This window comes from Amblyomma maculatum, chromosome 1 (assembly GCF_055883805.1).
Source record: "Amblyomma maculatum isolate TAMU_Amacu chromosome 1, ASM5588380v1, whole genome shotgun sequence".
Taxonomy (NCBI): Eukaryota; Metazoa; Arthropoda; class Arachnida; order Ixodida; family Ixodidae; genus Amblyomma; species Amblyomma maculatum.
Window position 1 is genome coordinate 333,224,925 of NC_139344.1, and position 27,450 is coordinate 333,252,374.

At 43.0% G+C, this 27,450-nt stretch overlaps 2 protein-coding genes across 2 annotated transcripts; both read left to right on the forward strand.

Moving 5' to 3' along the window:
- Nucleotides 1-488: 488 nt before the first annotated feature.
- LOC146207456 (gastric triacylglycerol lipase-like) lies at nt 489-11,406 on the forward strand. The gene is made up of 8 exons (XM_084587109.1): nt 489-564; nt 2,522-2,633; nt 3,356-3,506; nt 4,848-4,940; nt 6,124-6,282; nt 9,021-9,092; nt 10,033-10,101; nt 10,624-11,406. The coding sequence occupies exons 1-8, from the start codon at nt 504-506 to the stop codon at nt 10,867-10,869; spliced, it is 963 nt and encodes a 320-aa protein (XP_084443235.1). The 5' UTR covers nt 489-503; the 3' UTR covers nt 10,870-11,406.
- Nucleotides 11,407-17,431: 6,025 nt separating this feature from the next.
- On the forward strand, nt 17,432-26,694 carry LOC146207457 (gastric triacylglycerol lipase-like). Its single transcript, XM_084587110.1, has 8 exons — nt 17,432-17,588; nt 19,625-19,736; nt 19,991-20,141; nt 21,421-21,513; nt 22,109-22,267; nt 24,525-24,596; nt 25,762-25,830; nt 26,357-26,694. The coding sequence occupies exons 1-8, from the start codon at nt 17,447-17,449 to the stop codon at nt 26,600-26,602; spliced, it is 1,044 nt and encodes a 347-aa protein (XP_084443236.1). The 5' UTR covers nt 17,432-17,446; the 3' UTR covers nt 26,603-26,694.
- The last annotated feature ends 756 nt before the right edge of the window (nt 26,695-27,450 follow it).

Below are 27,450 nucleotides of genomic sequence, written 5' to 3' on the forward strand. Positions count from 1 at the left end.
TGAATAAATAAAGTGATAAAGAATCAGGCTCTTTCTATGTGACACTCTATTGATGAAAGGAAAAAGCACGCAAAAAGAAAACGGCCTCTCAGAGTCTTGAGATATGAAGGTGTGAGGCAAACCATAGATTAGAAAAAAAAAATCCCGCTCTCCCTTAACACGTCATTTTGAAGGCGCACATATGCCTCATAACAAGACATGACGCACCCTAGAATGTCCAAGCACCCGGGCCTGTGTGTTACTTGAGGCTCAAGCACAACCTGATAGCATCCCCTTAGACCAGCGGAGGGCATTTTTGAGTTATGATATGCTTAGCCAAGGAAGTACCTCACGCACATCTCACTCTTAACTTTCAGTCGCAGCTGATACTAAGTAATGGCTACCCAGCTGAAGAGCACACCGTTAGGACCAAAGACTCGTATCTCATCACGATACAAAGGATACCGGCCGGGCGACGGGAGGGGTCCGGAGGACGTAGTGAGCGGAAGCCGGTCGCCTTCCTCATGACGGGCCTCGAATGCAGCAGTGCTGACTTTGTGGTGAACTTGCCGCACCAGAGCCTTGGTGAGGAGGCTTCGGATGCTACGCATTTACATTGTTCATTATTTTGGTGTGCATATAGGTCCTTTATATATAAACAAAGCGTATATCGCAGCAGGCCTCGTAAATTGGGAAGTCTACGGTGCATAATTAGGATACAGGATGTTTCACGTTCAGGCGTTTAGTTTGAACTTTCGGACAGATTGACCGAAATAGCTAGCGTTAAACCGCTACTATACTTTTCTATCATATGTGATGGCTCAATAAAACTTCGCATGAATTGACAGCCGGTTGCCTGCCCATAACTTATCGTAGATCACAAAGCGCGTTTTTCATCTTATAAGGCACCGAAACTCAAAGGATCTGACAGAATACGCTGATGCACTTGCAAGATGGCGCTGACAGCGATGTCGGCCGCACACTTCGAGACGGTTAGTGCGCAAGCTTTATTTTTTCAAAGCGCGTTTGGCAGAACTACTAAATTTTATAAAAAGAGCGCAACTCCATGTTTTCGTTTTTCATTATTCGTCGGCTTTCTTTTAATGCTGGAAACAAGTCCAAGTAAGCGATGCGTTATGATTCATATCAGGAAACAAGGTCGCGAAAATAATTGCACAATTTTGGCAGCTTGAGAATGAAACATTCGTTCATAGCAGCGGTACTTTTCCCATGCTTGGTTTGGATTGGTTTACGGGGTTTAACGTTCCAAAGCGCTGAAGGAAAGAGATGACATGTAGTGGAGAGCTCTAGAAATTTCGGCCACTTGGAGTTCTTCAACGTGCACTGACATCGCACAGCACACGGGACGTTTCCCAAGCATGTAACAAGTTATTTTGCTTGGCAATGTGATATAGCCATCTTTTTCTTATTATTGAGGCATTTTTTAGTGTTGCTGAATGAGGGTGAACATGGCCGTTCGGTTGTGGTAATGGTAGAAATATGGGCTTTGATTAAATGCTTATCTAAAATTAAAGCAGTTATTTTCAACTGAACGCTAAACAAACGCTTCGCTAAAGAAAAAATAAATCTGAGTAAATTTTTCATCAAACATATCATGATCACCTCTACCACAAAGAGTTTCTCTTCTCTTCTCGGATATGTAATTTGAAATTGATAAGTAGCCTTAATTCCGGCATGATCGTTAAGACCTGTCAAGGAAGTTAGTACAGAAAGGTTATCGGGGCATGTGGAGAACAAGAGGTCAAGCAGGCTGGAAGACTGAATATTATGCCTTTGTTTTCAGTTCAGCTGCAATAAACCAAACGTAAGGCGCGTATTCTGCGTTATTCTTCGATACTGTTACTTTCATGTCAGACCATATTCTCGCTCTAAAGTTGAAATCCGCGAACAAAAGGATTGGTGCGTTATGAAAAGAATGTGCCAAAGTGCAAAAAGTTTTTACATACGTGCGATAAGCTTGAATCTGCATCGGGAGGATGGTAACGCACTCCTAGAATTAAAAAAAAAAATATTAATAAAAAAAGCGGGCCTCAATTTTAGTGTCAATGAAGAGTGTAAGAAGAGGGTATATTAATTATAAATCAAAGAACTAATGCAGATTGTGGTTAGCTGCTATTATCATTCCTACATAAACTGCAAGTAAGGCAACTTAAGTGGCAAATCGCATGCTAGCGAGGAAAGCCTTTGTAGAGACCTTCCATAGGATGGTTCCAAACTCGTTTAGTGTTCGTTATTCAAACTGTTTGAAATGTATTTTTTTTTCCACTTTTTAAATCTGCATGATCCTCTATCGCACATAAAAATTGTCCCTGTGTGGGTGAGAGCAGACATTTAGACATTAACTTCCCGATTTAATTTATTTCATAGGTTTTTCAAGCATGTATGTCACAACTGCGGTTGCAGTAAATGTACTGAACATTTGCGTGCAAAAATGTCGATGAACAGTTAATCAGGTAATTACGCATAATTACTTTCATGGGAAAGAATTTTGTTGAAGTGCATTGTTTTATATATGGCGCAGGTTTCATTCTCGCTGACCACGGTTTCGACGTCTGGTTAGGCAACGTGAGAGGAACGCATTACTCACGCCACAAGCGCCTAAAGAGGTGGATGTCCAGGTTTTGGGACTTCAGGTAACCGAGAGCTTAATTTGTAGTAGTAAATGACAGCCGATGACAGTTCGACGCAGTTCAATATTTATACCCAACCTTCTTCATAACTCATGACGGGTCAAACATTAAGCGCGACGTCTTAAGCCATCGACACCCTGTTACAGGGAGTACACTCAGAGTGGTCATGACGTCCGTGACAAGAACAATGATGTGCCCCCCAAAAAACATGTCAGGGCTTCTCACATAAAGGGATGAGAAGTCTGCATGGCAACACAACACAAAATAACGGACGCAGTAGTATTTGTCTTCTTTGGCGGAAAACAGGAAAGCGGTCTTAATTTAAATATTAAACTTCATTCGTGCATTAAAAATCAGGATACCTTCGGATCGTAAGAAAGGCTGCTAATTCTAAGCCATAATGGGACGAACTTGTGTTCGCCGCCGAGCAAGAAGCCAGTCGGTAGTGTAGCAATACGGATGTGCGGCGGACGACGAAGGCCTCGCAGTAGCGAGCGCGGCGCTGCTGTCTGAGCGTAAAGGGCTAGCCTTCGACCTTCGGAACTGCCTTATCTGTGAAAGTTTGCGTTAGGAGCCGCTGGTCAGAAAAAGAGCGTATAGGAAAAGTCCGCGCGAAACAGCCGCCGTTGGTCATTTACTAAGCCGTTGGCTATAAATTAACCAATGTTTTTTTAGTTGCCGGTAAACCAAATGGCGCAATGACAGTTCTGACTGTTCCTGCGCAGCTTTGACGAAATGGCCAAGTACGATCTGCCAGCACAAATTGACTTTATTTTGCGGAAGACTGAGCAGAGATCGCTACTCTACGTCGGGTGGTCCCAAGGAACCATGATCATGTTCGCCTTGTTGGCGGAGCAACCTCGGTACAACCGAAAGGTAAGCGGTTAGAAGCACAGCCTTCAAGTAAAGATCCCGTTTTCTCTCGATAACTGAAATGTAGCAACTAAGGTCGCACTATATTAAAGCGGGACGACCGTACAGCTAACACCACGCACTGCAATTGCTACTGATGCCAGTCTTGCCCTCCCACATTTGTCATATTGTCACAGCTCCGCTAGAGTTCTCGTATTTAGCGTACGGCATCGCTAACACTCTATTATTTCAGCCACTTTCAAGCAGTAAACTCCGCAATAATTATGAAACATTTGTGGATTTGATAAGAAGTGGTGGTAACATTCGTGGCCATTTCGGTACACGTAAACTAAATATTAGTGAGCTTCAGCGTACCAATTTTTTTTTATAGTTGCTTGTGACTTTCGCTACAGAATAATATCTTCGGCGAGTTACTTTTCATCACCATAACCGCCGTCATTATTGTTGTGAACAATGCACGAGAATGACCTGTTTCAAAATAACCATCTCGTACAGTCGAACCAACGTATACCGCGGCCACAGCACAAGGTGAAAATTTTAACCTACAGCTAGCCTTCTCCCCTGACTCCCTGCCACATACCACTGCGTTTTTCTTCCGTACGTTCGTATCCTTTTTTATTAACTAACTATTAATTCGTGTCATTCATTTATGTTACTCCCGCAAGGACCACCACAACCACACGTTAGCAATATTGCATAAGGGCTCTTTAAAAATAGCTCTGTCCGTAATGCACGTTTTATTTTGTTTTTCTTGAAGGTTTAACACAAAATAGGCTTAATTTTTTGCGAACCATCAGTGCTCAAAGTCAACCTTCCTGAACCTGTCCCTGATTAAAAAAAAAGAAATTATTGATGTGTGGATCTATGTTGTGCACTCCAGTATTTACCATCTGTGCCGTAAATAATGTGTGCACTGGCTTAGTAAGCCTTTCTGGCTTTTCGCTTGAATACTCAACATCACCTAATGTTGAATAAAGGTGTAATGAAGTAAATGAAAATATGGTATTTACTTTAAGAAGTCAAACGACTAAACGTCGAATCTTTTCCACAATAGCTGACAGTGAAAGTTAACATTTTGTAATAAGCACTTCCTTTTGTATGTTTTGACAATGAACTGCTCGCCTCAAATCCACAGTGAACACTATAATGGGCTGCGTGCTTTGTTGCAAATATCGAGGGCAGTGCAGTCGAATATAGGCCCGTGAGGCGAAAGATTTTAACAGACCCTGGCTTTATGCTTTCAGTGAATAAAAATACACGTTTTATACACAAACCTGATTCTACTGTGAGTGAATTCTAATCCCACTTTTACTCCCAATCGCTTCTTTTTACAACTGCATAAAGATTCGCCTCTTCAACGCCATGGCACCAGTGGCGTACTTGGGTCACATGACATCGGATATTCAGCGTCTTATACCGGTGTCGAGAGCATTGGCGGTGAGCATATATTTCTTGGGACCTCTAACACTTACGGACCCGGCTTCATTTTAACTGTCACCTTCCGGTCATTTTAACGTTATTGATTAAACAGCGATGCTTCTCATTCCCTCCGTGGTGTCGTTATGATGTTTCCACCGAAAGATGTTCGCTGATGACATGACGAGGACCACCAGCTTTGCTACCCACTTCCGTATTCGACAAGGCTGAATTCATGCTTCGATATAAAAAAAAAATGCATACACGCTGGATGCGAAACCCATCAGACATGTATAGCTCAACGGCTAAAGTCCCTAGCCGTTGGACTATACATGGAAGGTCGGACATATCTAGGTACCCTGCTGATACCGTCTTCTAGGCCTGCTACTGCTTTTTCTTCTGTATAATTTATCCGAAAAACATGGAGAGCCTATGCTATTAATGACTACAGGGCCTTGCATGTATGCCATGTATAAGTACGCTATACACACGCACGCGTCGTAAAACGCTAGAGATGATACAATATAAATGTTGTATGGCAAATCGGTATCGCGATTCTTAAAGCCCAATATTACCCAATCATATAAACAGGTAATAGCTGAGATATCGCCCGCTCAGTAACGCAAATGATAAAACAAAATAGAATCTAACAAAAGCAGTGCTCACAAGCTAACCTCCCAAGCTCATCGAAAAGCTCCTAGACCAGTGCTGTTGTTGCCCTGATAACAATGGTGCATACACAGTGCTGATGCCACAAAACGACCTTCTTTTTCTTCCGATATTGCATTTCCATTCTCATCTGTCGTACCGAATGGCTGACATGGACGATATAGCATGTGGTGTAAGTTTTACTTAAGACACTGGTCAGATGTCCAAGCGTCAGAAAATGGAAAGCAATTGGAAAAAAAAAACATATATGTAATGTTTGTCTTCTGGTTCAGGCAAAGTTTCGGAATGCAGTTATCTTTTCATTTTGTTCTAAGCTAAATCTGCCTTACGATACAACTGCGATCCTGAATGGTGCGGGAAATTTCATATGTTTGTATATGTGAATAATGTAGTGAAGCTATAGCTAAGAGGCTTCTTTCTTCCTCGATAAGTTGAAATCCTTCTACTGAAATTTCGCAAATGTGCGAAAATCAAGGCAGAATACTCACCTGCTCGGGGTTACAAAACGAAGCTCTGATAGAAATTTTCCTTGCAGGACCTTGCGCAAGGTGCGTTCGGCGGGGCTTTCATGGCAAAGAAAAGCGCATTCTTAAAAAAACTTCAAAAGAAGTCTTGTGGAAGTGAAAGACAAGGACCCTCTTGCAGAACTGCCTTTAGGCTCTTCAATGGAGGATTCCCCATAGAAATGAATATGGTGAGTCATCCATAAATCGTCCAGCCTCTCTATCGATGAAAAAAAGTAATTCGTAGACCGAGCATGGAATGTCCCACACGTCGCACTTGCACGAGTGCATTTTGCTTCTTTTGCAGTAGAATTAGTCAAATGAAGTCCGCGGTTATCGGCTGTGTGCTCGTTCCGATATTCACCATTTGAACCCACCCTACGCGGCCGTACTCACATGCATCTAATGAACATAGCATCAAGGGATAACCTCGCGCTCCTGAAGAAGAACATTTATCTCCAATAATACATTTACATAATATGCCCATTTGAAAGACGCACGTCTTTGTTTAGCTGGAACACAAGTCTTTGTAAAGACAAGTACCGTTGTACGCACTGTTCATAATAATATAAATAACTATTTTGAGGAAAGGGTAGGCGAGTAGGTGTCTCATTCGAATGGATAGCACAAGGACGGCGCTCTGAGGGAAACGGCACCGGGGAAGGAGGGGTTCAAGGGAGACGGAAGCAGCACGTACACAAGACAGAAGTGATAAGTTGGCAATTTTATTTTGGTGATTTTAATTTATTTTATTTTGTTTTATTATTGTACGTTTTCTTTTTTGTGTGTGTTTACGTTCCTTCCTGAAATAAAAAAGTAGTTCTAAATCAGCGCTCGTGTCCCTTCTCTACCTGCTCCTTTGTTTAGCGCACTGTTACGTCATATCCAGATACTCTAAACGAGCGTATTTTGCGTTACACCTGAACAGGAACGCGCCCGCCCCACCCCGGAATTCAATGTCGCGATTAAATATACATTGACCACAATCTCATGTTCAGTAGCCGCACGCATGCAGTAGCCACTGAGCCACTGTGACGGGTAATGCTTGGAAACGGATGCGCACCATTTCCGGGCACGTGCTTGGTGGGGCCCCTGCACGATATATGCAAACATGCGAGCCGTGTCCTCCAGCTTCCAGTAACACAGCAGTAAAGCAGTAACACAGCAATAATTTTACTACGCAAAAAAAAAAAAAAAAGAAGAAGAAGAAAGAACAGCCGCCGCAACGATCTTAAAACGTCTTAGGAATTCGGCTCAGGGGGTCCTGAGGACATTAAACACAGCACATGCACTTACATACAATTCTGTATATAGGCCGTGAAACGACAGAACATCACTGTACGCGACTACGTTCAGGCTTTACGTATGCCTAAATATTACATATTGAAATAAATTAGGTAATTCGCATGACTGTACTCTCGGATATCGAGAGCTACGCTCAGCCGCTGTAGAAAAGTATTCGATTTTCTCATGAACACCGGACAGAGCAAACGGGGGGGGGGGGGGGGGGGGGGGGGGGGGGTGAAGCTCAGCACATTAAGATCAAGAGTTTTCACTTGGGTTGTTATAGTTTGTGCCCTGTACATATAATGGAAGCCGACAGTCACTGAAAAAGAAAAAAAACATAATGACAGATGCTAATCTTAGCGGATTAGGGCACCAGTCAGCATGAGCTTATTGGCTTTTGCCGCCAAAATGTGTGGAGCGGTAAGAAAGCTTCCAATTTAGACGGGTAGTGCAAACGGCTGGATTCACACTCTGTCCCTGCCATTTCCCATAGCAACGACGTAAAGCAGTCCAAAAATTCGTTAGCGCCTACAGCGCGGCACGGCTGCCCAAGCGGATGTGGTACACGTTAATTTTTTTTTTTTTTTTGTCTTACACGTGCAAGTGCTTGCGTGGTCTTGCTTTAAACTGCATGGCTTCAGCTGGAATGGAAGTTGATGAAGATTGCAACGCACCGTGCGGGAACTGTAGTGGCTGTTTAACGTGCTTTGTGAGTCTGCGGTGAAGGAAGCTGATCTGCAGGCTTTGGCGAAAAAAAAAAAAAATACCCTAGGAAGTTCATGCGTGTCGCCTCTTCTTCAGGTGCTTCCGGCTTGTGTCATAATTATGTCTCTTTGTGTATCTTGCTTTTATACTGTTGCTGTTGCTGTTGGTGCGTTACATTGAAACTGGCATCCATCACCTACATCCAGTTTCATAAAGGATGCGGTGATCATGAGGCCATATACATCCGTTACAAAAAAGAGGTCAGAGTGCCGTACATAAGTGAAACAAAATTTAATTACAACAAACTTCCGGAATTGGAAGTAACTATGAAAAAGCGTATCCCTCCGGGCCTCTTCTTCTTCCAAATATATTTTCGCGTCAACACCTTCACACCATAGAAGTGTACCCTCAAAAAAAAAAAAAAAAAAAGAAAAAAAAAAAAGAAAAAAAAAAATACGCGAATGTATTTGACATAGGTAATTTTCTGACTCGAACATTAACTTCAACTGCAGCTTCTCTAAAAGATTTTGTGTTAGAGTTTAAGCTATATTACTCAGGGTACAACTTCAGGCTTCGCCTCTCCGGTTTCGAGTGACCTTCACGTAATGAAGTATAGGTGGTAGGAGAGCGATTTGGGCGAGTTAGTAACGATCCATCGCATCGAACAGCGCGAGAAAACACGGGGACAGAAGAAAGGACGAGCGGAAAGGACGAAAAGGACGATTAGTGAGGTTCAAGCCATGCTTAAACACTCACTATTGTATAAACGTTCAAGCTCCTGCAGGCAACATTAAACATTTTCATGTTCTTCTTTTTAGGTGCACGTCAGCGTGATAAATTGGTACTGCGTTATGTCGACGTAGTTTTAGAAATATGCCTACCGAGGTTTTGGTTTGGTTTCAACAACTACAGTGTTGTCTGTGTTCCTTTCGTTTAGACGAGGTTCCCTTTGTATATGTCCAATAATCCGTCCGGAACTTCGGTGCGGAACATGTACCATTACGCACAGGTAAGTTTTCCTGTTCTCTGGTCATTGAAGACCTGCTTACAGTAAGAATAAATAAGCGAACCAAGTAGAATGGTCAAAGTGACGGAAAAGCTATAGGATTAGAGCATATATGCTGAAAAAAAATAGGGACAATCTGATATCCGATGCGAATATTCTATCCGATGCGAATATTCTGCAGAAGTTGGATTAGATTATTATGATTCCTAAGATGCTTTAAATCAAAAGAATGTTCTTACTCAAAGCCGAGGCTTCACAAACACATAATTTTCCCAAGGATTGAAGATGAGCCGAGTTCGGTGGGATAGGGGTATGCTAACGAAAAAGGGAGGGTGGGGGTGGAGTGTTTCTAAAGGGCAGCAGGCTTTCAATGTTTTTTTTTGAATTTTGATTCACCATCGTTTTTTTTCCTTCCGCTCTTGTGCGGCCTCCTAGATCATCGAAGCGCCACAGACCACATTGTCCCGCAGGTCAGGCGTAACGTGACGTTACACCTAAGCTCCACGAGATCCTCATCTGGACCGCACACAGATAAAGGCCGTGGGCGCGTCTAACCCGCGCTTAGCGTCCCTCCTCCGTTCTTCATCTTTGCGGCTGTCGGATAACCTGATGCTATTTACAACAGTAGTATCGCGGGCCAGTGGTGAACCTCAAAGAAAGAGCGGAAGTGGGACATTACACGACACCTGTGCCTTTGGGACAGTGGTTCGTCGTATGGATCCAATTTTAAGAGGCTGCGAAGGGAAGCAGTCGCAGTCGCAAGGCAGTCGCAAGCGCGTAGCAGTCGCAAGGAGAAAGAAAAAAAAAAAAAGATTCGGAAGACGTGTATTAAAACAAATTATCACGCCTGCATACAGCGTACACACTGTCGAATTTTGTCGGCACAAGAAAATATTTAGCCAAGGTGCTTGCAATATTTAATTACTTCTACATTCTATTACAGCTCATAAAAGATGATCGTTTTCAAAAATATGACTGGGGACCAAGGTTGAACATGGAAATTTATGGACAGGTACGTTCGCTTCACACATTCATTCAATTAACGATGCCGTAGAAGAAGGTGCTATGCCTCCTCTCCCAGCCGAGAGTGAAGATTGCAGGCGTCTGCGCACAGCTATAGCCAAAGGCGCGCAAAGATTCTTAGCCGATCGTCGGAAAAGACACAACAGAGTGCCAACGCCGCACTGAACCAGTAAAGACAGCAAAACTGCAGAAGCCCCGTGTTCTTGCTTTGTTACACCTCTGTGTCCTATGGTCCAATGCAACATCGCTACTCTTTTGTTAAGCAAGAAGACCGTGTTGCCCAAATATAGTTCGTGCGCATGACAGACATATTTGTCCATACTAATTAGGTACGGCCCAGCTTGATTGTGAGTGTCGGACTGGATTTAAACTCCTCGCGTGAAATTAAAAAATACAGGAGAACGATGTAAGTGCAGATTGGAGGCAGCTTACTCTGTACTTTGCTGTGAGTACTTTTTCCCGCTCTGTATCATTTACTTCGTTTTGTTTTTCATTCAACTCACACCCTCAGGAATGGCCACCAGAGTACGACCTCAGGAAAGTCACAGCCCCCGTAGCGATCTACTGGAGTGATGGAGACGTGTTGGCCACTCCGCGAGACGTGCACCACCTCAGAAGAAGACTGCCCAATGTCGTGCTCAGTTACAAGGTGCCCGTGCTCGGCTTCACACACATAGACTTCGCCTGGAGCACCAGAGCCTGGAAACACGTTTACAGGAAGATACTGCAGATGATGACCGCCTACGCTCGGATGTGACTGGGCTTCTGACAAATAGAAGGACACCCCGCCGAGGTGGCGCAGTGGTTACGACGCTCGACTACTGTTCCCAAGGACGCGGGATCGAATCCCGGCCTCGGCGGCAGCTTTTCGGTGGAGGCGAAAAGCAAGGCGTCCGTGTGCTGTGCGATGTCAGCGCACGTTAAAGAACCCCAGGTGGTCGAAATTTCCGGAGTCCTCCACTACGGCGTCTCTCATAGCCTGAGTTGCTTTGGGACGTTAAACCCCACAAACCAACCAACCAATGTCTATGCCAATAGACGGAACTTTTCTCTCATCGATGTCTCCGTGCACAAAGGCGATGTAGGGCCCCTGCTGGAAATTCATCCAAACAAAATAAATACTAATAATAGCAACGTCCATTTTGTTGTACCGTTATGTCTGGTTCAAGATAACAGCTCTAAGCTCTAACATTCATATAAAAAGTTAGTACAGTAGGAGGTCCAGAAGGAAAATTGTCTTGGGGACCTCCCGTCAGGAATACATGAGAAAAAGTCCACAAGTTTGGCAGACTAGCTAGAAAGAATATAGAACAAATTACACCTATGAGAACATATAGCAGCAGTAACTAACTTGTACAAGAGTGTTACTAACAGAGGAAAAATTCTAAGGCGAAAGCCTTGATAGGCTCGTGAGTGTGGACAGGATTTGTACGTCCGCTGAGTGTGTCACAATGTCATTATCGAAAACTTAATTGATTGATGAGTAAACGAATGGAGGAAAAATGTGTGTCTGTGTGCAAAATTAAAATCATGTGGAGTAATTATAGTTTATTAACTAGAGCCAGAACATTCAATTCGAAGTGAAAATAGCCAGGGACGTCTATATAGTGCGCAGACGTCAAAACAGCAACAGACGTCGAAATTGCGCAAAACCCGTCAAAATTTTGTAAAAAGAAAAACCCGCAAAATCGTAGCAATGCTTTAATCTCAGGCCTCGTCATTATACAACATCGAAAACAGTCAATCTGAAAAACGGGCGCCGAAGTGTTCTGGTGTATAGCGCAAAGAGTTAAGGAATGCCGAAAATATTTGCTGGCAGAAGCCGCCATAAAAGCGTGGAGCGGTGTCTAGAAAGGACAACGGCAGTCCTACCGTGAGATTCAGCGCTGAATCCGCAATGAAACGACAGTTAGACGCGCGGTTCATTACTCCGTTTCGAACCACACGAGGAAAATTGCACATTTCTATGCTACGTTTCCAAACTTGAAATCAAATTTACCACTATCTTTACAAACGCGGTACACGAACTTCCCGTTTCAAAGGTAAGGGAGACCTGCACAAATAAGGATGGCGCGGACTTTAAATGATTTTCCTCCCACTTTCTCCGACGGCGGCATAGGAGGGTGGGAACGCAGTACTGTTGTACGCGCCCGCTTGGCTGACCTATAAATTTGCCTTGCCTTTCGTAGTGCAGCAAAAACAGCTTGTGAAACGGAGAATACGTTTCTAGGAGGATTTAACAGTACATCAGGGGAGCACAGGGAGGGAGGGAGGGAGGAAGGGAGGGAGGGAGAGAGACGGACGTACGGACGGAGAAAAGTGGGAGGGAGGACAGGAGAGGAGGGAAGAAGAGCAGTGAAAGGAGTGAAATAATGGTTCTTTGGATATGAATTTCTATGAACCTGGAACCGGTGGTCTCGTCACCTGAAAAAAAAATTAAAATAAATAATAATAAAAAGTCGGCAGCAGCAGGGAATGCGAGGTAGATTATGAGTAAGCATTTGAAGCAGAAAGCAAGTGGACAGGCATTCCAAACGGGCCTACGAAATATGGCAAGACAACCGTTGGTGTCTAAGTGTAATGGGTTAGATTCCAAGAGAGAGCAGCAGCGATAGCATAGAGGTACAGTATCCGAATCACGTCGAGGAACACGGCTCGAATACCGGCGTCGCAATATTTCTATCGGGTAAAAAAATACGCGTGTCGATGGAACTGAAAAGCTAGGCCTGCGGTGCAGACAAATTCCACCGACCGAAAACGACCCGAACAGGATTTAGCCATACTAGTGTAGCCCTTATCCCCTGGCTCTCACATGTAACTTTCACCGATAAAATTTAAAGCGAAATAAAAACTGCGGACCACATAACATTTGCATTGAAAAAGATTACTCGTATGTTCACTTGGCGTTAGTTTAAAACACGCTCCTTCGTGAGTGAATGACGGCCTTTGGGCAGCGTTCAGCATGCGCCTGCCTTGCGCGAAGAGGCTCTCAAATATTCGCTCTTTCTCATTCTCGAGGAGCGACAATAACAGCTGTGTCGCCCTGCCCCGTTCTACCACATCTGCCATGACAGCGCCTATTCTTATATGGGGCTTCCAAAGTTCGGTTCACCTGAACCAGTTCGTGACCACATGGGGCGCATTATCATTACCCGGCCCAGTTTGATTAACAATAGCGTTGTCCAGCACAAACTTGACAGTATTCGATTCGAATGATACTACGATAACGGCTTGCACTGGAGGAAGTCCCCTTTAACGCAATGGCTTCAGAACAAGAATTTTAGTTGCTTCATTACCTCAGCGATCTTCAAGCAGCAGCTTAGGCAACCAGTGTTTTACCATCGGCCGATTGAAACGCATTGCAAGAGCGCTCCTCGCTGTCTGCGCGGGCGTTCTCGAGTGCGCGTCACAGCAAGTATTTTCGGCACTCCCGTGCTGAGTATTTCATTGTTTTTGAGCCCTGCCTATTGTATTAAAATCGATTCTGCGCTACAAACCATGCCCCCCCCCCCCCCCTCCCCCCCCCTTCCCCTCCCCGCTCATTGTCCGAACGGCATCACCTGGAGTGGGCGTGGGCGTTGTGCTTTGTTTTTCTGGGACGGGACACATAGCAACCTTCTTCTTAGAACGCAATCATTTCTGAGAAGACCGGTTTGGGGATTTACATGCCAGCCACTGTAAAAAGTAAGACCATTTTTCCAGATACGGTCTAGCCTCTTTCAATCTTCTTTCATGTTTAGCTCAATTTTTCTTGTGCTCGCGAGGCCGGTGAAACCCGGGGGCATGCACGTCTGCAAGCACAGCTTACTATTTCGACCCTATTTCGAATTACTATTCGAATTATTCACTATTTTGAGTTAGTATAATATAAATAGAGCAGGTGCTCGTTGCAGCGGGCAAGCAACTTTTATCTGGATCAGAGAACCGCAGAATTGGCCGGTAGTAAATGGCCTACCATAGCATATATCAGCCTTACAGAAAAAAAAAAAAAAAAAAAAGGAAAAGAAAAAAAAAAGAAAGAAGCGGCGGGTCAGATTCACGAGCAAGTTGAGCTGGTCTACATACGAAATCTGGTATTCAGCATACACTGCGAGTAGAGTGATGGAAACGAGCACAGCACAGGCATTTTGAAGTGCATCCGCAAATCTTCGAAGCTGTGTGTGTAGAAATTCGTGAACGTGCGGTACGTAACAGTTGATTGCCCGCTGCCAAACTAGATTAAGATAAAGCTAGAAATGTGCGCTGCAACTGGTGGCATAGCAACGCGATAGGTCATTCGAGATAACAATTACCAGCACTGTTTCTCCCCCTAAGGAATTTCACATGTAGAGTTTGAAATTTACGCGAGAGGCTCTTTTAGTGTTCCGTAAGATACTGTGACGTTTTGATTACCCTTCACTCGCAGCCTGGCGCTTGCAGGTGTCACGTAGCGATTCTAGGCAAACAATAATTTAGTTATATTTATTTGCAATGTATTCAACAATTCGTTCTATGCGTTATGTCGCTGACAAATAGGCAGACGTGGTAAATAAATATAAACACAGGTTAAATGTAAAATCAGAGTCATAGTATTTATCAGCAAACAGTAATAACAACAAGGAAGGTTGATTACATGAAACGAGTCGTGAAATAGCCGACCATGATGAAAAAGTGAGTGCGCTTTTTGGCCTCTTCTGCAGAAAGGTGTGGAGCGGCAGAAGGCTACTGCCACAGCATCATGGTCATCCACGTCTATAGACCGACAACGTGCATTGCAGCTTTCCTCACAGTCAACCCTTTTCTTTTTTTTTTTTTTTTTTTTTTTTTTTTTTTTGCAGCAACAAAGCAGGACACATTGCAACGTATTTAGCGCCCGCGGCATGGCTCGGTTGGTAATTTTCGTTTCACGTTGTTGTTCCCGGGAGGTTTTTAGAAGGTCCAAAATTTCTGTAAAAAAAAAAAAATAAAAAAAAAAAACAATTGTTCAGTTCAGTTCAGTCGTTCAGTCGTGTCCGACTCTTCGTGACCCTATAGACCATGTCACGCCACGCTTTCCGGTCTCTCACTATCTTCCTAACATCACATAACTTCATCTGCAATCTGAGGCAACAAAAAAAAAAAAAAAAAAAAAAAAAAAAAACAGTTGTTGCCTCAGATTTATTGCAGCCGGCCGTATCGGGAGCTACGGCGGGCACCATGCAATCGGTACAAAATGTGTTCAGTAAATTTTTATTTCTTGTTTTAGAGGCCATGTTACATTCTCAGAATTGGAGCTGGTCCTACGATTAGTATAACCAGGAAAAAATTCATAATATATATATAACGCGCGTTGCTAGGCGCGAAAATGTTGTCCCGAATGGCGGCTTCACACCGTACCAGAGCGGCTGGGCCGCATTATACGCAGATTGCTCCGCCCAGAGCTTTCCGTCTCGCTGTCGGGTCACATGAGGCCCAGACGGGCGGGAGGCGGCATCATTATCGCTTTCCCGTCACCCACAGGTTCGTCACTAAGAAGCCGGAGCAATGCCTGCGCGTATCGGGTAACGACGCGGTAGAAATCAGTGATGCCGCACAAGAAATGAAACTGGCCGATACGCCGCTGTTGCTTCTGCCTCCGACACGACTTCGGCGACGGGCGAAGAGGCATTTAGCGTCGACGAAACGGCAAGCACGCGAAGCGCGGAACGCATGACAAGCCACGTAATATGGCTGCAAAACCTGTGGTTGTATATATGGGTCTAACATGGCTGAACAACACAGCATAACAAAGCATAACAAAGGTTTCGCTTGCATAACCGGACTCAGCCGAGCTAAACCGAAGCCATTTTTTCCCCCTTATGTTCAAGCATGGCACGCTTCTCTGCACATCCGCCACCGATATTTCAACTCAGCATCCGTCTGCTACCATCGAGCGGTCGTATTGACATGCCCCTGAGCTGTCTCCTCTCGGATTCTCGCGAACGTATAAGCATCACATTTGATGGTTTGGTTTGGTTTGGTTTTGGGGTTTAACGTCCCAAAGCGGCTCAGGCTATGAGAGACGCCGTAGTGGAGGACTTCTGAGAGTTACCGCCGAGTGAGGTATGGCTAACCAAAGTGACTGTCATCAGCCCTAAGATTATTTGCGCGGCTCAATTCGTAGCAAAAAAGAAAAGTTTTTGCGTTAACCGGTCTACGCTATATCTACAAGGCATATCGTTCTCTGTGAAGAAAGGCTGCATTAAAGAGAAGCATTTTTTTTTTCAGTGATAGTGCAGCTTTAATTAATGAAAGGCCCTGCCCAGAAAGGACGAATAAACAAGTCTGTTGATGCAAGCAATGCATAAGAAGTATCCGAATGCGCAAACGGACATAACCCCCATTTCGATCGCAGTGCTGCATACTGTCTTCTCTTGTCCTTACAGATATGGAGAAAGCGGGTTCTCTCTTTCTACTTTCGCTATGTCTAAGCTTAGTAATAACAAAGAGCGCCTCGCGCAGAATGCGAGAAAACACCGATAAAGATGCCGTGAGTATGTTTATATGACAAATAACCTCGTCTTTAGCCTTTTACTGCGGACAAAATACGTTGATGCTAATGAGCTGACTATACGAATTTCATATCTCGTAATATTTATCGCAATGTTTACTCCTCGTTGCCCCGAGCAGAGCATTAGATTAATGGATTAGTATATGTATTAATAGGAAATGCTTTTTTTTTTTCCAATTTTACTGGGTTTATTTTTCTGTGCTTGTAACTGATCGAAAAATATTAAGAAAAAATGCATACAAACCGGACAGCGGTCTTTTCATTGCGTCTTCAAACAGCCCTACAGATAAAACGGATCCCCTGAAAACTCAACATCTACAAAAAGATAAAATCCTGCGCAAGCTTTCTCAAAAGTCATTGAATGTTCTTAATTTGGGCCCTAGAAAATATCCTGGTTAAATAAACGATCGGCTGTATGGGGCACTGTACTGATGAAAGAAAATAAAATTCAAAATAAATGACTCCGCGTCTTCTCCAAGCATGAATTTATGACAAACAAAGCTCCACCGCAACCCCGCCCTCCCTTAGAGTCAAGCGAGCCTCGCCTGGACCTCGTAATAAGAGAAGGTACATATTTTATAAAATATCCAGGCACTCAGGCCCATGCAATTCTTGGGGCTCAGGAACAACCTGATAAAGCTATCAGGCTGAGCAAATGCTATAGCATATATATACCCTTTGACCAGCGGGGGGAAATTTTAAGTTATGATATACCTTCGCCGAGAAAGTGTCCCATGCAGACCTCATTGTTGAATTTCAGACGAAGCTGATACTCAGCAATGGCTATCCCGTTGAAGAGCACACTATCACGACAAATGACTCGTATATGATCAGAATACAAAGGATACCGGGCGGCCGAGGAGACGGGTCCAAAGGCCAAAGAAAGGGGAAGCCGGTCGCCTTCCTCATGACGGGACTCCAATGCAGCAGCGCTGACTTCGTGGTGAACTTGCCGCACCAGAGCCTTGGTAAGAATAGGTTTTGGATTCCGCATATATATGCAGATTTTGTCAGCAGATAGCCGCATCATTATAGACGGAGTGTGTATCATAGTAGTTGCAATAAATTGGAAAGTCTCTAGCGCATAATAAGGATACAAGATGTTCCGCTCAAATTGAACCAAGGATTATAAAAAAAAAAAACGCCAACAAGTGCAGGTCGCTGAACCAAGAATGACACTACAAATTTCTTCAATGTTTTTAATTACTTTCGCGTCAATATATATATATATATATATATATATATATATATATATATATGCATTGGGGATTGTACTTTTGTCTTATTTTTTTATTATTTTTACTTGATCACGTTCTACGTGACGCTGGCGGCAACACAGGACGTTCCACGTCCGCCGCTTTGGTTGAGGTTGGCGCTGGTGAACACTCTCAAGGTTCGTATACAGACAACATTAATACCCAAGAAAGTAGCAGGGGGGGACAGCGGCCGATGTAGCTCAGTTGGAAGAGCACCGGACGCGATATTTGGAGGTCGTGGGTTCGGATCCCACCATCGGCACGTTGTTTTTTCTTCTACTTTGTGTTTATTTATCTTTCCCCTGAACAGATTACGTTACTAATTTATGTGATTATCGAAGTAAAAATAATAAAAAAAATAAGACAAAAGTACAATCCCCAATGCTTTCCTTGGCCTCGCCGACTGTTGGCTTCTTTCCTTATGTATTATAACGAGCACCCTCATTTCCCCTTCATTTATCTGCTTATATATATATATATATATATATATATATATATATATATATATATATATATATATATATATATATATATATATATATATATATATATATATATATATATATATATATATAGAACAAACGAAAAAAGTATGAAAAAGAATGTACAAAAAATGGAAAGCCTTTTGCTGATGTTGCGGAGGCAAAGAAAAAAAAGACGGAGGCGCTGTTAACCATCACAAAAATTGAGTTTAAACAATTTTTGAAAAATGGAATGAAAGATTACACAATTGTATTAGTGCAAGTGGAGAGACTTCGAAGGAGATTGAAGGTTTGGGCTTAAAATGTGAATAAATAGGTTCAAAAGGAAATAAGTTCGGTTTCTTTTGGGTACCTCCTCGTGTGTGATATATATATATATATATATATATATATATATATATATATATATATATATATATATATATATATATATATATATATATATATGGCATGTAGAACAAACGAAAAAAGTATAAAAAGGAATGTACAATATAGAGCATGTGCTATGTCTAAAATAATTTTGATGTAAGAAACGCACATGTATCTGTATTAACTCGTCACAGACTATGATATACATATTACGAATACATTTCAACTGTCAGAAAACGAAGGAAGCATATTTTGCAGGAAAATAAAACTGGCGCCAGCAGCTCCAAAGAGCCAGATACAAACGAGTGTACACAAGTTCACGTACTAGAAGCAGGAAAGTAGACGATGACAAAAGGTTATAATACATCCGCAGTACAAAAGCAATTGGTGTCGGTGAAATGAACGCAATTAAACACATATGTCTTCTAGAATAAGGTATTTCTGTCAGCTGTAAATACTAAGCTTATATCTATATTTTTCTTTTATAGGAAATTCAAATAAGCAGACATGTGGCAATGCAGCGTATGTCGGCCCTGATTAGTTCGCGAAGAGGGTATAGACCAGTAATCTCTGCTTCTGAACGTGTAGGGTAGTTGTAAGGCTGACCATACGTGGTCGAGAGCAGACATGTAATTACATTTGCCATTTCATTTATTGAATAAATTTAGTAGCATGTGTGTCACAACTGCGCTGACAGCGAGTATATTGAACATTTGCGCAAAATAATTATCATCATCACCAGCCTGACTATACCCACTGTAGGGCGAAGGCCTCTCCCATATTGCTCCAATGATGGCCTGTTAATTAGGAAACTACGCTTGGTTACTTTAATCTGAAGGAATTTTGTTTTAAACTGAATGCACTGAATTAAGTGCTGCGTTTTACATCTGCCCGCAGGTTTCATTCTCGCAGACCACGGCTTCGACGTCTGGTTAGGCAACGTGAGAGGAACACACTACTCACGCCACAAGCGCCTAAAGAGGCGGATGAAAAAGTTTTGGGACTTCAGGTAACCGAGAGCTTAATTTGTTGCAGTGAATGTCTGTCGAGGAGAGATCAACGAAGTTCCATATCTCCATCACTTATATAAATTATATGTCGTTCATACTACCGCAAAAGGGGAAAAATCATAAAACGAAATGTCTCGTTTCAGTGACAGCCTGTCACAAGGAGTACCTTCCGAAACATTGTAAACGAAGCACTCTCGGGTTTCGTTTTTTCTTACCGCCCCCAAAAATAACGTCCCCTTCTGTTCTTGCGCAGCTTTGATGAAATGGCCAAGTACGATCTGCCAGCGCAAATTGACTTTATTTTGCGCAAGACTGAGCAGAGGTCGTTGCTATACGTGGGGTGGTCTCAAGGAAGCATGATCATGTTCGCATTGCTGGCAGAGCAACCTTGGTACAACCAAAAAGTAAGTGGTTAGAAGCACAGCCTTCAAGTAACGACCCTGTTTTTGATTGATAACTGAAACGCAGTTAGTTTGCACTGTATTAACGAATTTTAGCGCCGCCGGACGGCCGTATAGCAAATACCAGCACGCATTACCGTTGCTACTGATGTCAGGCTTGCCATCCCACATTTGTCGTATTGTCGCAGTACCCTCATAGTTGCCGTGTGTATCGTAAGGCAGCATTATCACTCTCTATTATCCGAGCAAAATTCTCCATTAAAATTGAATTTGTCGACTGGACAAAAAGTGGCGGTAATATTGGTTGTCATTTCTCTACGTGTGAACTCAATATCGTTGAGCTTCAATCGGCCGCTTTATAGTTGTTTGTAACATTCGATCGAAGGTTAAATCCTCGGCGACTTCCTTCTCATCACCATAGCCGTCATCAGTATTTTTGTGAACAATGCACGAGAACGGTCAATTCTAGTACCACCTCCTCGCACTGTGTCTTGAACCAGCCGTGATCACGGCATCCGAGCACATTTTTGAAGCTATTAGCGCATATTCATCCCTGACTCACTGCCACACACACCTACGTATTTCTTCCATTTGTATCGATGACATTAATTAATCAATCACTAACATTTATCGACGCCGCAAATACCATTCGTTAGCAATATTACCATAATATAGTTATGTCCCCAATGCACGATTTTTGTTTTTCAATATTTCACACGAAATAGGTTTTCTTTGCATGCTTATGTACCCTGTTTTTCTTTTTTTTTTTTATGAACTATCAGTGATCAAAGTCAAGCTTATTTGTTTTTATGTATGGATCTATGTTGTACAGACTAGTATCTGCCATCTCTGCTGTAAATAATGGCTGCATTAGCCTAAACAAGTGTTCTGGATTTTTACCTGACCACCCAACATAATCCGGTGTTAAATATGCAATGAAATGAAAATTATAATGTTTACTTTAAGAAAGTCAAATCAATAAATATCGCTTCTTTTGCAAAATAAGCCACAGTTTGAGTCAATATTTTCTCGAAAGTTCATACTTTTTATTTTATTTTTTGTCATTGAAATGCTCGCATCGAATTTGCAGTGCATACTGTAATGGGCTGCGTGCTTTACTGTTCGGCTGCAAGAGAAGTGCAGCCGAACCTGTGAGGGAAATGATTTTGATAGTCGCTGTCTAGAGCTTTACGCTAACTTGATTTTCCTATGATTGAATTCCAATTTTAGTTTTACTTCCAACTGCTCTTATTTTTTTTTTTATTTTTTTTACTGTTCAAAGGTTCGTCTCTTGAACGCTATGGCACCAGAAGCCTACATGGGTCACATGACTTCGGATATTCAGCTTCTTATTCCTGTGTCAAGAACGTTGGCCGTGAGTATATTCTTTTAGTATAGTCATTTGAACTGTCGCCTTCCGGTAATTGTCACGCTAATAGATTAAATACCGATGGTTTTTCGTTCCTTCTGCCGTCACCTTATTAATATGTTTCCATACTAAGGTATTCGCTGCGGTCATGACGAGAAAGCGATTAACTAACTTTCGGTTGTTTTGACTTTGCCTTTACCATTACCATACTGTGAGATCGTGACCCACTTGAGTCACAAGACTTTGGATAGTCATCTTCACATTCCAGTGTCGATAACATTGACCGGGAGCATACTGGCACATGGTGGTGACAATGCCGTTGGAACAAGAGAACAGACAGGCGTAGTACCACTTAAAAGAGCTCTTTATTGGACTGAGTAGCTACGCTCGCAAAATAACTCAGCAACTCGGAGGCGGCGATAGCAGCCGCGGGAAATGTCCTGCGTCCATATAAATCATGTATGTCGTGAAGCTAAGACCCTTCTTGACCCATGAGTTAAAAGCCTGAAGGCTGAAATTTCGCAAATGTGCGGAAAGCAAGGGCAAATACCGACCTGCTTGGGGTTACAAAACGAAGCTCTGATTGAAATTTTCATTGCAGGACCTTGCCCAAGGTGCATTCCAAGGAGCTTTCCTGGCAAAGAAAAGCGCATTCCTAAAGAAACTTCGAAAGAAGTCATGCGGAAGTGACAAGCAAAGACTCTCTTGCAAATTTGCCTTTAAGTTCTTTAATGGAGGGTTGCCCATTGAAATGAATATGGTGAGTCGTTCACAAATCGTCCAAACTTTTTATCAACAATAACGAGTAAAGCATATAGACCAAACATAGAATGCGGTACGCATCACTCTTACCGAAGTGAATTTACTTTTAATTTTGCAATAGAATTTAGCCGAAGTTTGCAGTATCGGTTGTGTGCTGGTCCTGATATTCGCCATTGGCACTCACTATACGACCATGCTCACATAACGCAATCAAAATCACATCAATAAATCTAGTTTTCAATCAATCAATTGATCCATCGAGCAATACCGATGGATTTATGACTCTGTGAACTGCTTTGCGCCCTTGAAGTATTTTGCCGTGTCTGAAAATGACAACCTTGCCCTATGAGCAAGAGCATTTATTTAAAGTAAACAATTACATTTGAATTACGCGCATTTTAAAAGGATTGTTTAGTTGCAACATAGGTCATCGTGAAGGCGACAAGTACCGTAACACGTGCTGTTAATAACAAGAAGAAATACGGTAGGCTGGTAGCTCTCTCACTCGAATGGATGGGCGCAATATATCTGTGACGGAGGCCCTTCTACAAAAAAACGAAGCAAGCCATGGTTGGGAAACCGTAGTCACTGGAAAGGAACACGGCTAAACCAGTTGTGGCTCCGTACGTGCACAGGGTTTCTGATCATGTGAAGAAGGTGGCAAGCCGACATGGCGTTCCAGTGGTGTTTTCAGCCCCAAAGAAGCTCTCTCGACTTTTCTCAAGCCTTTCTTGTGCGAAAAAAGGAAGAGTGGCTGCAATAAGAAGCATGCTAAGAAGTTTTTCAACTGCTGTATTAGAGTCGTCAACGAAATTCCGTTGACACGCGGGAGGGCCTACATAGACCAAACAGGGCATGTGTTAATGTCTGGGCAGGGGATCATTGCGGTGGTGGTGCGGGGTTCGATCCCCGGATCAGGGCAAAATTTTCTTTAACTACGAAGTGTCTGAAAAAGCTGTATAGCTTTCTTTTATATCCGTACGGCTGCGCTTTGGTGGATGTCAATGAGTAATTACTCCCTTTTTAGAAATCTACTCCACCTTTGGGGATTCCCTTAAATATTTGACCAACATCTGCATTATACGTCTTCATTTGCTCATCATTTTCTGGCGTCATATATCTGGGTCGAAATCCGCTTACATTTGACTGTTTCTCAGTGTTTTAAATTTGTTAAGCCTGTCCTTAAAGAACGACTTATGATAACTTAGGAAAAAGCGGCATCAAAGACTCAGACCGGTCAAAACGTTTCAGGAATTACCCTTAAAAAGTACGAACACATTTTTAATGCGTTGTCGAACTTCTGGCGGGTACTTTTTCAGAAGCAAAACTCTGCGGGAGACTGCCATTTCCTCTTGAGATATTCGTCTAGCAGACAGAACGTTTCCAAAATACATTTGAACGCAAACGGCATCATGGGGCTCATTTGTAGTAAATAAACTGCTTTGCGAACTTGATTGAAAATCCCTGTGTGAAGATTTTTAAATTGCATTTGTTGTTGTTGATTACGTCATTTAGTGTATCTCGCTCTTACTGTTGCTGTCAGAACGTTATATTGAAACTCGTATGTACCACCTGTTACCCAAAAGATGCGTTGCTAACCAGGAGCACCCGAACGAACTTCCTTATGACACCATATACATCTACTACAAAAAAAAAAAAAAAAAGGCCCACAGTGCCTTATTTAAACAAAACAAAATTTAATTTCAAAAGTAAAATTCTAGAATCGGAAGCAACCATGAAAAAGCACATCCGTCTGTGCCTCTACTTCCCCCTGCCAGGTGTTGACACCTCCTAAGCCTATAGTTAAAAAAGTGGTCTCCTCAGAAAAGCATTACGTAAATGTCTTTGACGCAGATACCTTATTCTCTCCCTCAAATATGTATCTTCAGCTGGCATATCCAAAAGGTTTTGTATTACAGCGTAAGGTCTACGACTCGGGGTGCAACTTCGGATTTCGCCTCGCTGTGTCCGAATGGCCTTGATTTAAGTAAGTGTACGTGTCCACCAAAAAAAAGAAATACTACGCTACCCTTTCCTTAGGCTCAAGTCATGCTTAAAACCCTCACCATTTCTCAAACGTTCAAGCTCGTGCAGTCAATATTCTTCAACTTTTCTTATCCTTTCACTGCATGTCGGGATGATAAATTAGTACTCCATTACGTCGACGTAGTTCTAGAAATGCACCTGCGAAGTTTTTTTTTTTTTCTTTCTTGTTTGCCTAGCCTCTACAGTGCCCCTGTATTCCTTTTTTGTAGACGAGGTTTCCGTTGTATATGACCAATGCACCTGCCGGAACCTCGGTGCGGAATATGTACCATTACGCACAGGTAAGCTTTTGTCTTCTCTGGTAGTGCAGTACCTGTCATATATATATATATATATATATATATATATATATATATATATATATATATATATATATATATATATATATATATATATGGGACGATCAGAAATCTGATGAGAAAGTGCTGTTGGAGTAATTTTCATAATTACTTAAATCAATTCAATTTATTTTCAACTCGAGGTTGAAGGCCCTCAGGCCCTCAGGCGAAATGCATTCTCTCGAAGGAATGTTATTATCCTAAGCCTAGGCTTCACAAACACAGAATTTTTCTGGATAGTGAAGATGCGCGGAGGTCGGTGGGATAGGGCTATGCTGGTGCGAAGGGGAAGGGGGCGAGGGGAGGAGTTGAAGTGCTTCCAGAGGGCAGCAGGGTTAAATTCATGCGTCTTTGATTTCTGTTTAGCCACCGTTTTTTTTTTTTCTTTTTTTCGCTCATGCGTGGAGGCATTGTAGGGGGTAGAGGCAGGTTAGTTGGTGGCGGGTGGCACTCCTGGAGTGGAGTTAGGTAACGCTTGGCACTCCTGCAGTGTGAACGTGGCCGGAGGTGGGCTGGGGAGCTAGATCGAGGCTGGCCAGACTCTTCGTTAAATTCGCACGATACACCGCTGGCCCGCAGGCCAGGTTCAACGTGACGTTCGACTCGTGCGTTCCAAGGTCTAAGCCTGGCCCGCGCATAGATTGAGACCGCAGAAATGCATATCCCGCTTAAAGCCCCTCCGGAGGAGGAATTTACGTGGCATCTGTGTCCACGGCACAGTGGTTCGTCGTATTGATCCAGATTAAAAGGGCCCCGATGGGGATCGCTAATGTATACCTGAAAGATACAGGCCTGCACTCTCCGAGATTGCATGCAGAAGCAGGCTCTTTCGCATTTCTACATTGCTAGAGCTTTTGCGGTGACGTGACTACAACTGACTGATGCCATAAGTTTCCTATACTAGCCGCAACGAGTAAGAAAAAAAAAAGAAGATTCCGAACACATGAATCAAAACAAATTCTTGCGCTTAGAAGTCAGCTTTCATACGTTCGTATTTTGTCAACCCTACCCCCCCCCCCCCTGGTTTTTTTCCCCCAAGAAAAAAATGATGAAAGAACAATTCGCCAAGGTGCTTGCAATATCTAATTACTTTTAACGCCTATTACAGCTCATAGAAGACGATCGTTTTCGAAAATACGACTGGGGACAAAGAATAAACATGAAAATTTATGGACAGGTACGTAAGCTTCATGCATTCATTCATTCAATGACGCTATAGAAGAAGGTTCGGTGACTCCTGTCCCAGGAGAGAGTAAAGGTTGCACGCGCACTTCGCGGCTTAGAAGCCCGTTGCCAATGACAATAAAAACATAGTAGTACTGCTGCATTCAACCAATGTACTTAGGCAGAAGGCTGCAGAAGCCTTGTGGTAGTGATTTTGTTACCATTCTATTCTTTTTTTTGTCCAATACAACAGCTCGATCCCTTTGTAGCGTAAGACGACCATGTTGCCCAAATGTCTGTGCGCATGACAATCGCCATACTCATTAGGTTCGGCCCAGCTTGGTCGTAAGTGTCGCATTGGATTTCCGCTACTTGTATGGAATTGAAAAATAGAGGGAACTTGTGCAAGCGCAGCTTGGAGGAGCAGATATACCTTACTTTGTACTTTGTTGTGTATAGCCGTGAACTATTTTCCGCTCTGTTTCATTGTTGTTGTTTTTTTTTTGTTGTTGTTGTTGTTGTTAAACCCGTGCCCGCAGAAACGCCCACCAGAGTACGACCTAAGCAAAGTCACAGTACCGGTGGCCCTTTATTGGAGTGACGGAGACGTGCTAGCCAGTCCGCGAGACGTGGACCACATCAGGAAAAGCCTGCCCAATGTGGTGCTTAATTACAAGGTGCCCGTGCACGGATTCACGCACATGGACTTCGCCTGGAGCATCAGAGCCTGGAAGCACGTGTACAGGAAGATACTGGAGATGATGATAGCCTACGCTCGAATGTGACCCAGCTTTCGGCCGTACACTGTCAAGGAGAATACCAATGCCGATAAAGGAAACCTTTCTCTCATCGTTGTCGCCGCGCACAAGAGCGACGTAGGGCTTCTTATGGAAATGTATTCCAAGCAAAATACATGTTAATAATCAAAATGTTCTTTTTTTTTTCTTTTTTTTTTATTACAACTACGCACTTAATCGCGCAAAGCTCAGACTGGTCGTCCACGCATCCGCGTGACCACAAGCTCGCGTAAACTGATACTCCCCATGCAGACATCGCAGTTGTGTCTAACTGACGCCGTTTCGCCACATCATGTCCGAGCACTGCACCAAAATTAGTCCCAGGGTTAGTTACAGAACGTAAAAAAAAAAAAATTGACAGGCTTGCCGAGCTGGTACGCATCCGCTTTAATACGACTCATTAAAAGACAGCACTACCAAGAAGCCGTATGAAACCAATATGACGGAAAACTAGCTAACAAACACTTGTTTTTGAAAGGGGAAAAAGTGCCGGTGCGAAAAGTAAGACAAGACCATTTGACCTTAATATTCCATTTTCTCTCACGTTAAAATTATCTCTTATCTCTGTTCGCTGGGCCAGCGATCTGCAAGCATGGCTTCCTATTTTAAATTATTCTAGAGCTGCCAACTCGCACATTATTCTGAGAATGAGAATCGAGCCCTCTGGGACTGTTGGATCCCGGGCCGGATGCGCAGCCGCAGGCACGTTTTTATGGCTTGGTTGGAACCGGTAGCTCGCGTCTGTATGCTAATGGTACATGAAATATAGTAGAAGCAATAATTACAGATTAGTTACTAAGTGAACAGCAAAGCTATGCACGCCAGGGAGGACATGC